Source organism: Odontesthes bonariensis, chromosome 7 (genome assembly GCF_027942865.1).
Source record: "Odontesthes bonariensis isolate fOdoBon6 chromosome 7, fOdoBon6.hap1, whole genome shotgun sequence".
Classification (NCBI taxonomy): domain Eukaryota; kingdom Metazoa; phylum Chordata; class Actinopteri; order Atheriniformes; family Atherinopsidae; genus Odontesthes; species Odontesthes bonariensis.
Window position 1 is genome coordinate 24,704,504 of NC_134512.1, and position 15,891 is coordinate 24,720,394.

General features: G+C 40.8%; 1 protein-coding gene across 2 annotated transcripts in view; it reads right to left on the reverse strand.

The window, feature by feature from the left end:
• The window catches only part of nell2a (neural EGFL like 2a), an 86,620-nt gene extending 77,359 nt beyond the window's left edge, over positions 1-9,261 (reverse strand). Inside the window, exons 1-2 of one of the 2 annotated variants that reach the window (XM_075470268.1) lie at positions 8,835-9,261; positions 8,473-8,601 (exon numbers count right to left, since the gene is read on the reverse strand). In XM_075470268.1, the coding sequence (XP_075326383.1) occupies positions 8,473-8,601; positions 8,835-8,886 (181 nt within the window). In that variant the 5' untranslated portion in view covers positions 8,887-9,261. The remainder of the gene's footprint in view (positions 1-8,472; positions 8,602-8,834) is intronic. The other variant, XM_075470267.1, reaches the window with a different exon arrangement.
• Positions 9,262-15,891: the final 6,630 nt, after the last annotated feature.

The window sequence follows — 15,891 nt, forward strand, 5'->3', positions numbered from 1 at the left end:
CCAAATAGAAAAGGCACTGTTTAAAATTAATGTCAGAAATTCATTGAAATAATTTCTCTTTTGATGCCAGTTTTGGCCAGAGATAAGTTTCTTATTTTAGTAGTATTTTTTTTTTTTAATATGTTTTACTCTTAAAAAAATAGTCATATTGCGAGTTTAAGGGGGAAAAAAAAAAATCAACCTATTAAGGATTTGCAATGTCTTTGAAAAGATGCACTGATCAGTATATTACCACGTGATGAGTATAATAAAGAGTACCGTGACATCTCAATCATGAGCTAAATGAGCTCAGTGGGAGCAGGTGTCAGGGCGGGGCCCGTACTGGGAGAGGACCGATGAGACAGGGGGATGGTTGAGGATCCAGGAAACTCCATCACTGGCCTGCTTCACAATTTAGCAGCCATAAGCCTTTGACCTATAAGTGGATGACTTTCATCACCACTCTTTATACTTTAAGGGCACGGGGTTGCTTCAAATGGTGCTTTGGGGAATTAGAGGGCTGGGGTCTCTGCTCATTTAGTTTGTGTACTAAGAATTGTATTTAAAAAGATGATCAGAAAAGCAAGGGATTTCATCAGTCAACATTAAGAAAAAAGCTTTGAAATCTCTGCATTCCTAAGTACAAACACGAAACAGCAGAGAATACGCCTGTGCTGTGATGAGACGGCCTTCCCTTGTGCCAAATCAATGTGGCCCTGCTGAGGGGTCCTTTGGTCGATTATCTACTGGCAGGCTCTTGGTTAGGGCAGCCACCTGCCTCTAACAATCACTCTGATCTGAGATACTGACAGAAAATAGCTGGAAAATGATTATCTAGCGCATCAAACTCTAATCATCAAAATTTCTGCAAAATAACATAGCTCTTGTCGTCTATTTTAGTTGTTTGGAAGCAGTGAGGACCGGCTGATTGTGGGGAATTGTGAGTTTTGTGTGACATGCAGAGTTATAGCAGCTGACAAGAGATTGCTAAAAGCCTCAGGCTCAAAAGCATCCCTTGGTAACACAGCTTTGGGCTACAGAATAATCTTATCTCCTGGGTATATTGTGCTTTAATAGTTATACTCAGGCCTCCATCCCTCAGCTTCACCTTTAATCTTTAACTGTCTGATGGTCTTATTTTGTCTGACCACGAGTACATGCACAACTGTAACCCCCCCCCCATACTTCCATCACTGAATTCGCATAGAGATGTGTTGGGAGTGTTGCAATCACAAACCCACACATTCAGCAAGTAGAACTGCAGCAGAGAATCATGTAGCTTTATTATAGGCCTTTTGACATATATTTCTTTAACTTCTAAGTGTAATTCCAGACTTTTAACAGAATGAAAACTCATATGCTCTCAACCTCCATGCTCTGAAGGACAGGTAGAAGTATGTTTATGCTCATTATATGGCTGGCTTCTACATTCATTATTTCCCAGAGGAAACCATGCCTAAAAGCAATGTTACTGATATTAAATAAGATAATAGCCACTTTTGCATGCGAATAATGAGGACTTTCCTTCTCCGGCCTCTAGTGAATTCCAAGAACAAAATAACACCTCCATCTCTGCAACATTTTGCTAAGAAGTCATTTTTCTACCAGTTAAAAGTGAGTGAGAAATGAGACGTGTGAAAAAGACAGAGCCAAGAATGGTCCTAGTAAACATGCTGATGAAATCAGCAGTGGAAGGAAGTCAACACTTGCTATACACTATGTAAAGCTGCATGATATTTCTCACAATGCGTGTTTTGTGTTTGAAAAATAACTGAGCACACTCTTAACAAGATATTTTATCTGCTTGACTTAGCACATAGGGCTATGGGTTGGCCAAGAGAAAATCTCTTCCGCAGGATTAGAGTGATGATGAACTCTCTACTGGCAGCAAACTGCAAATCCTTCATTAGTGTCAACACTCACACTTGCAGCTGTGAAACAGGTGTAGACTACAACGTATAAACGTGGGAAATTTTGACTAGCCCACAACTCCAAACACTAAGTCAACAAGAAAAGAGAAATGGAGAGAATTAGTGTGAAATGGAGTAAGGCAGGTTACAGCAAAGATTATATACACCCACACACACTTTTAAAGTGTGGTCGGGATTGTTACAACACCAAAAATAACGTTGTGGAAATCTGATATTGTGAAAGTCCTATTCAGGTATTATCCAACAACAATGAAAAAAGATGATCACAAACCTGCACAACTGCTAGGATGTAGTATCAAGTAAGTGAAAAATACTGTGAAGTTTGGACAGTAGAAAAAGCACCACGAAGACAAGCTTCAGGCTCTCCTGGAAGATGTAAGCAGATAAGCCACAGTCTTTACTAAAGAAACAGAGCCTTATGCTGTAAAACATGTTTTATCAAGTCAAGTCATTTGCTGCCTCTAGTTCAAGATGTATTACATGTCTCAAAGAAATGGCAAACTCAGAGGACTACCATGGCATTTAAGATTAAAATGTGTCACTCAGTGTCAAAAACTAAGTTTAAGAAGGTCAAGGGACTATTAGCCTGACAACAACCCACAGCACAAATGAATGACGTAAAAGGGAAATATGGAGCAGAACTACCAGCAGACAGGTCCAAGAAACCTTTGGATGGCCACAAGAAAGGCTTAATGATTTCATTGCTGCCAAAAGTTCTGCATTCTAACATTAGTGAACATTTTGTGTCCAGCATACATTTTTTTTGTGTTTTGAATTTTTCATTCATTGCATAAAAGCTTTTGTTGTTGTTGTCAATAACTTTAGAAGTGTTCTCAAAATATACAAATGACACATAGTTGGTTTATCAGCATTTACTTTAAATTATATTCAAAATTTTGCACTTAAAATTCAGGGTTACCAATAGTTCAGGCCACAACTGTGTCCCATCGTACGCAGACAATCTGCATTCAGCGAATCATCTCCCCCCGCTGAGTCTCCACTCTTCTGGAACAAATACTAAACTGACACAAGGGCACCTCCAGGAGTGCTATGGCCAGCAATTTCTCCCCGATTCTCAGATCGCCTCCTCAGTGACCGCCTGTCTGACATTCACACATACACAGAGCTAATGACAGCCTTCCAGCCACCCAACTGTATAACTGCCTTGAGGGGATAGAAACCTCTTTCTCACCACAGTCACTTGGGCTCCTGTGTGGACGAGAGGATCAGGTTTGCCTCAGAAAGCAGCAAGTAAAAATGACTTTGACCACAGGGAGTCGGAGATAATGTCAGTCATAACGTTGGAAAGATAGTGAAAAATGCTTTAAATGCACGAGAAGACAGCAAACACGAAAGTCCCTGTATTTCAAAAAGCAGGTACACTAAGTTAAGAATTGTTATCTGACTTTATGTAAATGTCAAGATAAAAAGATGGGGGCTTTTAAAGATTTACCACAACATTTTGAAGACTAATGCTCCAAAAAATATATATATATATACTGAAAACATTCTGCATTGTAGATGTTTATGTTATCTTACTCTGTTATGGGCAATTTTTTTAATTTCTTGAAAAAAAATGAGCTTCTGCACTCACTACAGACTTCTGTTTGTGTTCTTGCATGCCTTCATGTATTTAAAAAAAAAAAAAACACTTATTGAACACTTTAAAGTTTTTTCAGTTCATAGTCACAAAGAAATCCCTTCTTAAAGTGATATGGTCCAAAGTAGTCAGTGTTTGTTCCATGCAAACATTCTACATTTAGGTGATGCTCTTCACTGATGGAAGGCTTCTGCAATCTTTGTCAGCCATCTTATTTTCTAGACTTACAGCTCCTTTAAGACTAAATTCTCCCTTTGTGTTCTACCCTCTACTGTGGCACAGCGAGAGAACATTCTCTGCGGAAGTACAAAGAAGGAATTTTCGACTGAGAAGTCTTTAACTTTGGAAAAGCCCAACTGATCTGTCTGGCTCAGGCTTTAAAAGCTTTGTGTAAGCTTAAGCTAAAGTTTGGAGCGCAATGTTTCCCATCACTTCAAGAATGACTCTCTTTGCAACTAGTATTGAAATCTAAAGATGACAAAAGGCTGAGGACCTTCTTGATTCAAAGTTTTGGGCTTTTGGTTTATATTTGGAAACATCTCTTGAGAGTTAGTCAAGCTAAGATGTACTGAAGGTACAATGATTTTGACCAGCTGTAAATGAACTTGGAGTATTTTATTGTACAATCCAAATGGTAAAACTTTTACACTCATGCATTTGGCCACTTTTCTTTACAATGTCAAAGCAAAGGTATGTTTTTGGGGAACTTTAGTGAATCTGTTGAAATACAAAAATGACTTTCACTGAGGTTTCCCTTAAAATTATTGGCAATATGCTAAGAGTCTTGTTAAAATGTTAATCTTCACCCCAGCCCTGAGACCTTGAGCATTTGAAAAAGGTTTTCAACTAAAGATTGTTTAGTGTTTTTTATACATCCATCCATCCTGTTGATCCCCTTTCCATCTGAACTTCACACATACCACTGAGAAAAAAAAGCTCTTGTTTCATCCGATCAAAGAATTTTGTTAATTTTGTTTCTCATGGTCTCAGTTTCATTAATGTTTCTTTTGCAAAATCCTGTGGCTTTTGATAAGAAATGTCTCCTGTCTGGTCTATCTGCCATAAAGACCTGATTGGTGGAATGTTGCACACATGCATGTCCTTCTGAGAGGTTCTTCCATTTTCACCAAGGAGCTCTGGACCTCATTTATATCAACCATCAGCTTGTTTGTTAGCTGTCTGTGCAAAGTAATTCATCGCTGATTATATAGTTTGTCTGGGCAGCCAGATCTTGGAGGTCTGTTGCTGTGTCCAGACTTCTTTCATTTTAGAATGAAAGATGCTGTTGTCCTTTTTTGGGAGCTTTAAAAGCTGTAATTTGTCTTTTTCTGTGTGTATCCGTGCCGTGCCGTCCTGTGTCACAGACCAACAGGCAATTCTCTCCACCTTATGGCTTATGGTTTTCACTTCACTTACACCATCAACAGTGAAATCCTATGAAGACAGCTGCGTGCCCACTTCATTATGTCCAATAAAACTAATTAGGCATAGCTTGACTAGAGTCAAGTTGTAGAAGCATCCCGAGGATGACTGGCAGAAGAGTTGAGTGTCGTAAAAAAAGTCATCATTAAAAGCTGTGAGGAGACTGATGAGAAAGAAATAATTTAAATTCATTATAGATTAATCTGAGACATGACAAAATGTAAATAATAAAAAAAAAAAAAACAGAAGGGACCTGAAAACTTCCACCAGCACAATGGGCATCATGAAAAAGGGCATGTTTAACACTCCATTGTATCAACTGTTGCGTCACTGAATCCTCTAGAATTCATCCCTTTGAACCGTATTACTAACCGGATGACAATTATCCTACTTTGTCCAAGCAGAGTCCGAGCTATTCAAAACAGGTTGCTGTCAGCAAATTCAAAAGAAGTAAACATTTCCAAAAAGCGATCGCATTTCTCAATTCCATCCATTAAAACGCTGTCTTTGTACTTGAGTCAAAAATTGTGTGTAGATTTAAATACTTTTCTTTCCCACCAATTTTTTGTCTTCTAAAGTTTTCAGTGTCCCATCCTTTGGTTGCAATGGTTGTAAGACAAATATTACAGTAAATGTAGTTGATTTACATTTAAAGTAAACTGTACATTAGCATGAGTGTTACGCTAACCTCTTGTCAGTTATGTTCTTTCTCCTTTCTTTAAGTGTGAGGTCTGACATATCACAGCATCCTCCAAACCTGTTCAGCAGATTTAAGCAGAGTACAAAAGCTGCAGTCCTAAATGCGAGCTTGAAAATGGGCTTGACAGTTGAAGGACTTAGAAACCCTCCAGAAATTTACATCCATTTAGTCTATTAGTTACTAGCAGCAGGTAAGTCACAGGTGTGGCAAACACACTTTTCCAGGACAACAAAGTGACATTCATGCATCGTGTGTCTGTCATAGTTTGTCTTCTCCTCTTCACGCCGACGCATGACTAAACACACACACAATATGGCCGTATTACAAATTAGTCTCTTCCGTTGCACTTAACTGTCGCTCTATTCGGCCACATTTTCCCCACAACAAACAGAGAACCATCTCTGGCAATGTTCAAAGAGCAATCAGAGCAAAAACAAGCCTCAGAGACAGAATTCACATTCAAACACACAGATACATTTACAAGGGAGTCCTTTGCTGCAGCTGAGAGGATGCTTCTAAACTGTGCTGCTTGGACTTTCAGTGAGTTTGATTCATACGCTTGTAGCCAGAGTAGAGAGGTTGGGTGTTAGTGTGTTGGGGGAAGGGAGGGCTTTTGGGTGTGGCCCCTCTTTTTGTTTATACAGAGAGATATCTGGTTGTCTAGATATTGAAAACTGTGGGGGAAGTGCCAATGATGTGATAATTTTGTGGTGAGGCTGTGTATCACCTGGCATCAGGACATTAGAGGAGCATAGCCTCAGGGCTTTTCTCCCTCTCCATCATGCCCGTCCCTGAGGTCCACCTCTCCTAATGCCATGCAATGTAGCACTGACAGCTACCTTCAAAAGCATCAGCAGGGGTGCGCTAAACACTAAACCCCCCACTGCTCACTGCTTTCCTCTTTTTTGTTCAGGTACACACAAATAAAGGCAGTTTTTGGTAGATGGAAATGCAAAGATATTGCAAATTGCAAGGCCCACACAGTTATTACATTTCACATTTCAATATAGTGAATTACACTCTTCCCCAGCTACTTCTCTTTCAGCAACAACAACCCTTGTCTTGCCTCCACCCAGCACCCAGAGATAACAGCCTTCCCTTTGGGCAGACAGGCAGTGCAGGGGACAGCCATGGATATGTTTTGCCTGCTATCTAATGAGCGTCAGAATGTCACTGTGGGCATGTCTGCTGGTCCCAGCCAGCCAAGTATCCATACGTGAGGTATCAACACAGTTTATCAAACAGCTGGCAGACAGCTCTCTGCTTTCTCCCTCATCTAAGCTTCCTCTTCTCAGGCTCCCTTACTCATTTCTGCATCTCTTCAAAATGTGTCTCTCCCTTTCTGTTTCTGATAACAAACAAGCAGACGCCCAGGTCTGCTCTGCCGGTACGGCTCTGCCTCCCCCTCACCCAACAGCACTGACTTAACACAGACATCCCAAATGAGGGATGGAGGCGAGCTCTGCCATAAATAACACACCGCCTTCTCCGCCTGGGTGACTGAATGTATTTAGCAAAGGTAATGCAGAAAAAATAAGAGAGCGTGATGATGGAGAGTTGCCGGTCACAGTACAGTGGGGTTTTTCATTTCGAGACAAAAACACTGAGACCTTCTTTTTAATAACTCTCTTTGTTTATCTTCATCTCTATCTTTCTCTAACTCTTTTTTTATGTAGCCTCTCTCCTTTCCTCCCCAGCCTGTCTGAGTGGAGTATCTTTGAGTGTTGTCTACACAGAGGACATCAAATGGTCTGCCTTCACAAAGATGCTGGAGTTGCTGCACCACTCAGGAGTGCTGCTGTCTCAGCGACTGTGCAGAGAGATTAGAAGATATCTGCAAAGCGAGCGGGAAGGTGAGAAATGTCGGCAAACAGTTGCTGTGTTTCTCTCACGCAAAACAACTATTGGACACTTTGGAACATTATGTGATCCTTGAGAAGATTTTCATGTCAGCTCGTCTTTAGTTTTGCCACTGATCTCAAAGCCAGAAGCAATTTCCTCTGTTGCTACTTTTGGCTGAGTTATGATAGGCATCTCCATCCCTGTGAAGGGGCTGATAACAGAATCATTTGGATTGTAATGAGTGTCTGGCATCAGTTCCCAGAGATGTAATACTGGCTAAAGTGAAAGTAATTTAAAACGAAATTCATACAAGTAAAGCCCATAGCAGCCTTGATGTCTTCATTTTGAACATTTCCATTTCCTAAATACCATAGATAACACATTTAGCCCACACACTGCCTTACAACTGAAAACGTGTATATGACTCACTCTGCGCATTCATTTTTTGGGAGAGAAAATGGTCCAAACTGCTGACACCCTCCAGACGATCAACAATGCATAATGTGAGCATTTGGCTTCCCCATTCTCCAGACTCACATAGTATGTCTTCATTAACACCCGATAGTGTCACCACCTAATTTGTTGACGTTCACGTATGCAACAATTCTTTGCCCGTTCCTACCGTCTCTGCCCCTCTCTGCGCGACTTGGTCAACCCACATTTTCATGATCTAACATTGCCTATTGTTCTGTCAGGTGGGCTCATCCCTGTTACATAGGAAAGCTGAAAATAACTCCAGGATTTTGCTCCTGAGAGTAAATAAAGGCATTTCGACAACCAGAAGAATGGCTACATCAGTTATCAGTAGAGCATCTTACAAAAAGAATCACTGGGCTGCACCATGCAAGTCTTGCAAGTTGTAGAAACAATACAGAAGGAGGGTAAATGTTTGACAGCTCTCATAAAAGGATTCAGACAGCCTTGCTTCAGGAGTGTGTGGTCACATTTTAAATTCAGACAAAAAAAAACAAAAAAAGAGTGAATGAGTGTTTCAGTACCTTGGAAGTGGAAAGCTCTAGACTCGCTGTGGAAGCCCTGGACCTGAGTAACTCCATCAAAGCCTTCTCCAAGCGTTAGTTCATCAAACACGCTGATGCGCAGGGCAGGGTCAACCCCAAAACCTATAACTTATTTACAAGCACAAACATAATCATTATTGTCATGAGCAGGAGTGGACGCTTAATTAAAAAAAAAAAAAAAAAAGATCCTCCATGTGTCCCTGCCTGATCAGTGAAATATTATTATTTCTGCAAGCCTTCAACAAAAGAATTATACAAAAACATTTAAAAAAAAATAAAATGTATGCATCTCATCCTAAAGACTAGGCGATTGTATAAAATCAGAGACGCTTGTGTCCTACCTGAGGAGGTGCAAAACATGCAGAGAACCAGAAATAGCTGTAATAATCCCATGGTGGCTGTCTTAAATTTCTTTTTTTTTTTTAAATTAGTCCATGATTTATCCAGTTCCCAGAGACAGTGCTGTTCAATCACAGGCGAATGACGTTTCACCCTCGCGCATGAGGCGATCACAAATCCCAAATGCTGAGCGGAGGCATCATCTCAACTTTAGATGCCTAATGATGCAAGCAAAAACAAAAAAGAAAGAAGGAGAAGGCCAATCCAGGGGACAAAAAAAAGACCAGTAATGATGTAGAAATTACTCCATCTACAGCGAGGTCGGTTCCATCAGCACCGTCCGCGGCACAGGTGGATGAAAGAGGACGCAGATCGGGAGCTGCTCTGCCTCACCAGTTCAACAGACGCTCCTACAGCAACGCGCGAGAGAGCTGCGACCACTGAAGGAGGAGTAAAAACAAGAGGATGGAAAACCTGTCAACGGGAGAGAGGGCAGGAGAAAGAGAGACAATAAAGCCCCCTAGTGGCGAGATATGAGAAAACACATTGGCCCTTACTAGAGATTGCAAACAGGTCTGCCTCCAATAGATGGCATGGAAAACTTGTCATTTTTCCATGCCATCTATGGCATGTCTTTTTTTTTTCAAATGATCTCGATTTAAAAGAAATTAAAGAATGAAAAAAGTCTACACATTTCATTGGGAAATACTGTGTAAGACTCAAATGCTTAAGACTGTAATTGGTCAGATGGGCATTACCAGAGACAATATACACTGCTCAAAAAATAAAGGGAGCACCGGAACAACACAATGTAACTCAAAGTCAATCCCACTTCTGTGAAATCAACCTGTCCAGTTGGGAAGCAACACTGATTGTGAATCAATTTCACCTGCTGTTGTGCAAATGGAACAGACAACAGGTGGAAATGAGAGGCCATTAGCAAGACAACACCTATTAAGGAGTGGTTCTGCAGGTGGTGGCCACAGATAGTGATGTGGCGTTTGAAGCGAGGCCTCGGAGCATGTGTCGAGCAAAAAGGGGCGAGCCAGATGAAGCGTTGGTTCGAGGCTTGTATCGTTTCCATAAAAATCACGTGACTGATGACAAACGAGGCCTCGGATTCAGTGTACACGTCACTGACTCATTTTGAGCGTCACTATCGCATAAAAAGGGTTTGAACCTTGCGGCACTTCGAGGGTTTTGAGTTGGCGTTTGGTATTGGTGAGAGGTAGAGTGTGCGTTGGTTGTATCAGAGTTAGTGGTTAAGTTAGTTATTATATCAGTCATATCATCTATTATTATTAGAATAGTGTTAGAATAGTTAGGCTATAGGATATAAACCCTCGTTTTTCGCGGGAGTTACGTTCAAAAAAGAACCCGTGATAGGCGAAATCCGTGAAGTAGTAACCTTTATTTTTTTTACAAATAACTACTGTACTGTAAAATAATCATTTTAATCATCAATACGAACTGAAGGCTTCAAATTGCGGAGATCAGCACCGCGACCCGAGTCATTGGATTAGAACGGGAGAAAATGAAAAATGATTATGAAAAAAAATACAAATTACAGTGGGACAAATAGTGACTCACGTGTATTTCACTGCTCTTCTGACTGAGCCGAGCATCCTGACTCCGCTCTGTAGCGGTTTTTTTTCTTCTAAAGCCCGCGGTGCAGGTGTGTTTTTTCGAGAGAAGAACATAGTTATCGGTAGTTGTTGTCGCTCTTTTTTCTTCTGGGCCTATTAAACCGCAACGTTATTGACACACATTTCTTTAAATAAAAACCAATAACTTATATTTGTCTTGTTGCCCATACTGCTCGGTTGCAGTTTATTCCTGACTCCCGGTCCCATAAGCACTTTAGTTCCATAAGCACTGTAGTCAAGGTACATCATTGATATATTTCATTTGAGTGATCAACACCATAGCACTCAATAATACTTCCATATATGCAGTTTTCACACATTTATTTTCATTGAGACACAGTGACAACAATTGTTTATTTTATATTGCAGGATGCTCTAACTTAGCCTGGGTGCCAGCCGAACTTAGCCCCGCCCATAAAAGTTTTGGTCAGGAAGTTCGGTCTATTCTATAGCTCTGGCTCTGCTCAGTTGGGAAATCATTATGCCCGACCAAGAATTGGTCGGACCAATCAGATTGCCAGGGCGGGCTTTATACGATGATGGACAGATGATCAACAGGGATATTATCGACTACGTCACTAAAGAACTGAACACGGCTGCCGCTGGAGAGCTAGGGCGTGTAGATTCTGCCATCGAGTCTGTTCTACAGGATCTCCACATTGCATTCATTTTGAAAGACGAACAGAGGAATGCGATAAAGGCTTTTATCGATAGAAAAGATGTTTTTGCCTTCCTACAACAAGTGTGTGTTGCTTAATCTACGTCACATACTACGTTGCTCTGATTGGTTGTAGGTCTATCCAATTGAGCGAAGAGGCATTTTTTCTCCTGGTTCGGTTGAAACACGCCCCATACTCAAATCTCTATTGAGCGGTATCAGACTCACATTCTGACTAGAATCGTGAGTATGACGTAGTCAGGCTAGCTCTAACTCAGGGTTAATTTAGTCTGTCATATATTCCTTTTGCACAGCAGGTGTCACTAGAGAGACCGTTTCAATGAGGCTTCGGGTAATGAACCTTTTGGCGAACCTTTGGGTTCATGAAGCCTCGTTTTGCCATTATTAGCCACAGACTATTTCTCAGCCTTTCTGGCTGATGTTTTGGTCACTTTTGCATTTTGTTTGTGCTCTCACCCCAGGATGTAGCACGAGGCGGTGTCTACAACCCACAGAAGTTGGTCAGGTAGTGCAGCTCATCCAGAATGGCACATCAATGCGAGCTGTGGCAAGAAGGTTTGCTGTGTCTCTCAGCACAGTGTCCAGAACATGGAGGAGATACCAGGAGATGTGGAGAGGGCCGTAGGAGGGCAACAACCCAGCAGCAGGACCACTACCTCCTCCTTTGTGCAAGGAGGAACAGGAGGAGCACTGCCAAAACCCTACAAAATTTCCTCCAGCGGGCCACTAATATGCATGTTTCTGCTCAAACTGTCAGAAACACTCCATGAGGGTGGTATGAGGGCCCGACGTCCACAAGTGGGGCTTGTGCTTATAGCCCAACACTGTGCAGGGCGATTGGCATTTGCCAGAGAACGGAGAACACCAAGATTGGCAGATTCGCCATTGGCGCCCTGTGCTCTTCACGGATAAGAGCAGGTTCCCACTGAGCACATGTGACAGACGTGACAGAGTCTGGAGACGCCGTGGAGAACGTTCTGCTGCCTGCAACATCCTCCAGCATGACCGGTTTGGCAGTGGGTCAGTAATGGTGTGTGGAGGCATTTCCTAGGAGGACCGCACAGCCCTCCATGTGCTAGCTAGCTAGGTATGACCTGACTGTCACTGGGTACTGGAATGAGATCCTCAGAGCCATTGTGAGACCATATGCTGGTGCAGTGGGCCCTGGGTTGCTTCTGATGCATGATAATGCTAGGCCTCATGTGGCTGAAGTGTGTCAACAGTTCCTACATGATGAAGGCATTGATTTTATGGACTCGCCTGCCCGTTCCCCAGACCTGATTTCACCACAGACTGTCCAGGAGTTGACTGATGCTTTAATCCAGGTCTGGGAGGAGATGCCTCAGGAGAACATCTGCCGCCTCATTAGGAGCATGCCCAGGAGGTCATACAGGCACGTGGAGGCCACACACCAAACTGAGCCACATGTTGACTTGTCATGAGGAATTTCCACTGAAGTTGGATCAACCTGTAATGTGATTTTCCACTTTTATTTTGAGTATGATTCCAAATCCAGACCTCCATGGGATAATAATTTTGATTAACATTGATCATTTTTATGTTATTTTGTTCTCAATGCATTCCAGTTTGTAATGAATAACGATTTTCAACTGGAATATTTAATTCATTGAGATCTAGGATGTGTTATTTTAGTGTTCCCTTTCATTTCTTGAGCAGTGTATGTACATAAGTAAGTAATCTTTATTTGTACAGCGCCTTTCACAGACCAGGGTCACAAAGCGCTTTACAGGTACAAATAGAAAAACACAGTTAAGAAGTACATAAAAGTATAGGTTTAAAAAGGCCAAAGTAACTCAGCGACAGTCATAGCAGCCCCAAGACAATTAAGAAAAGACATTTTTGATTATCTCAAGTATGATTGTGTGCTTATTAGTAAATCATTTTCTTTATTGATCTATAAGTGGAAATGCACTATAATTTTGTGTGAATGCAAACTGAGAAAACTAAAGTTGGCTCAATAAAACGGTCGCTGCAAGTGGAAGGAAAAAAAAGGAGCCGAAAGGAAAAATTAAGGTTCAATCTTTTCAATTTTTGTTTGTGATGGCTAATAGTGAAAGCTTTTGTGACAGTTTTAAGAAAATGCTGAGAGACTTTTTTTTTCCATGATGCATGAAAAAAAATCAAACAACAAAATTAAATCACATAGAAATCAATTTAATATTTTTGCTTTTAACATATTTCTAGATACAAATCAATATGCAGAATTAAGATGTTCTTAAATATTGATGAAACCAAGAGGATTGTGAATTTTGTGCTACATATTACAAGAGTTGGTACACCAGATGACTTGAAATTTTTAATTATGCCAATATTAAACTGAATGACAAAATTTTCATTAGCCTTTAATTTTGTAAACAATTATATTTCAATCTCACTTTCTATCTAGAACACCAGCTAGCATGCTAGTTTACCAGCTAGTTGCACATTTCTGAGTCCATAAAGACTGATGGGTGACTGATATCTGAAGACCTTAAGATTAGACATAATATGATCTGAAAATGGTCAGCAAAACATAAAGTTGTTATTTTTCAGTGTTGAAAGCATTCCAACACTATCAAAAGGCTTCATCTGATTTATTGATGGGTGTAGGATATTTATCTTATAGATGGCTTCACATAGATGTTACACGATGTCAGAAAAGTTGTCAAGGTCAAATGGTGGGAGTCAAGAATGAATTAGTGTGTAAATTGGTGTGAAACTGCCTGCTATGGCTCCATAAGCAGCTGGAGCTGCAGCTCCCCCACCCGTTTGTTTGAACGTTTGTTTCAGTTTGATGTTGACGGGCTTCTTTATTTCTCTTCCAAACATTTACTTCTCTTTCAAACCACCTGACCTCTTGTGAGTAGAGCTCGATGGAGAAAATGCCAACTGGCTCAATGCAGTGACTTTACCCGTTTGTCATATATGCTGAAACTGCTCTTTGATCAGAGTTGTGACCTTCTGTGGGCACACTTTTTCATTTGCTCAATTAGTTAAGTCCTCCAATGAAGTTGAGGTTTGGTTTTTCAGCAGGTGGTAGAAAAATTAAAATGGAGCGCTTGGCTGCTGTTGTGACTCAACCTTTTTTCTTCAGCACAGATGGTTTGTAGTTGAAAAATTCATTTGCACTCTCTTAAATCTTCCTCGTCCAACACAACTGTTTTAATGCCAAACCTTTTTTTTTTTTTCTAGACGATGATTGATTGGTTTATTTTCCCCTGAATCATTATACATTTCTTAATAGATGGCATTTAATTGAAGTCCTCTTGTAAAGGCTTTTTCAGGAGCAAACCAAAGTTGAAAACAAGTGGGCAAAATTCCAGATCCTGTAGGGTGCTCAGATCCATCCTGCTGACCCAATATTAACACCAACATATCTGATACATCAGTCCAGCTTCCCCTCAAATTCTCTCTAAAAAGGTTAACTCTTGTCATGATTCATGTATGACTTTGACAAATATCTGTCGCCAGTTGTGATAGCTCGTTCCTCTGTCCGCAGTGAGAGGCTAATGGGTCGCTATTGTCAATATAACAAAGGCAAACAAGGGTTTTTCATGCAGTGTCAGATCCGCCTCCAACCCTCTATTCATTATTAATCATGTAAGATTTCTTCTGGGTCCAGACACAGGAAATGTAATTACTATGTATTGCCCACAAGTTGTCATTTCATAAAGTGCCATCAGGAAAATATGAGCCATTAAAGCGTGCGCCCGGAGAAAAAAAAGAGAAGTAATAAACGCACAGGGTACCACACATCCCAACTCTCCTGTTGTGCACGCAGCAAATCTTCAAGGGCAAGGACAGAGCCACAGCGGAGGTCCTTTTCTCCATCTCTAAAAGAAGCAGACGGGTGATACATTACAAAGCTCTCAGGGGCTTTTTCACTTTGACCATATAGACATTCTAATGACAAAGACGAAATGGGACCACTTGAAGTAGCTTGGCCAGAATTTGAATGAAAGAATGAAATGGGCCTGTTGTTCCCACGGGGTCCTTCTGGTTTTAATCAGTGAAATAATTCTTTTACATAGACCTTGCCTTTTTCCAACCTGACATTTATGAATCATATGAAAATCTGTGAAGATTTGTTGCATCAGTCTGCTCACTGTGTTTGATAGTCGCAGTCTGATATCTTGTGATTAATCTATATATTAGCGTTCACATTCAAAGCATGTATGACTTAAGATGACGAGACTGGGTGTATAGATTTGATGCTAGGTTGCATCTGCAAGAATGAAATGCTTGTTCTAGTAAAAGGACTCCAGGCAGCAACAGCAGCAAAAACAACAAAAAGTAGCTTAATTTTCAAAAATCTGAACTGTGCTTTACATACAGATTCTTCTCATTCTCTCAGTGCCACCTGGTGTACTAAACAATGAAGTGCAGCCACACAATCACAGTGGCAGCAGTACTGAGGTCTCACAGATAGTGTCACCCTTGGGCCATGTTAAAATTGACAGATTATTCGGTACAGGATGTTGGATATTATTAATATTATGTCTGGTAAATGATGGTGGCAAGGAGGAGTTTAACTTTGAAGTTTTTAGCATTTCTTCTGATTTGTTAAACACAATAAAGTCCAGAAATATTGATTATCATTTGTTTTAGCTTTCAGCTTTAATTTGAGGTTATTCACATAAAAGTATGTAGAATTGTTCTTTTCAGGGCCTCAAATGTACAGGGACAACTGACTCAAAAGCTGTTTCATGGACAGGTGTGGGCCATTTCTTTATT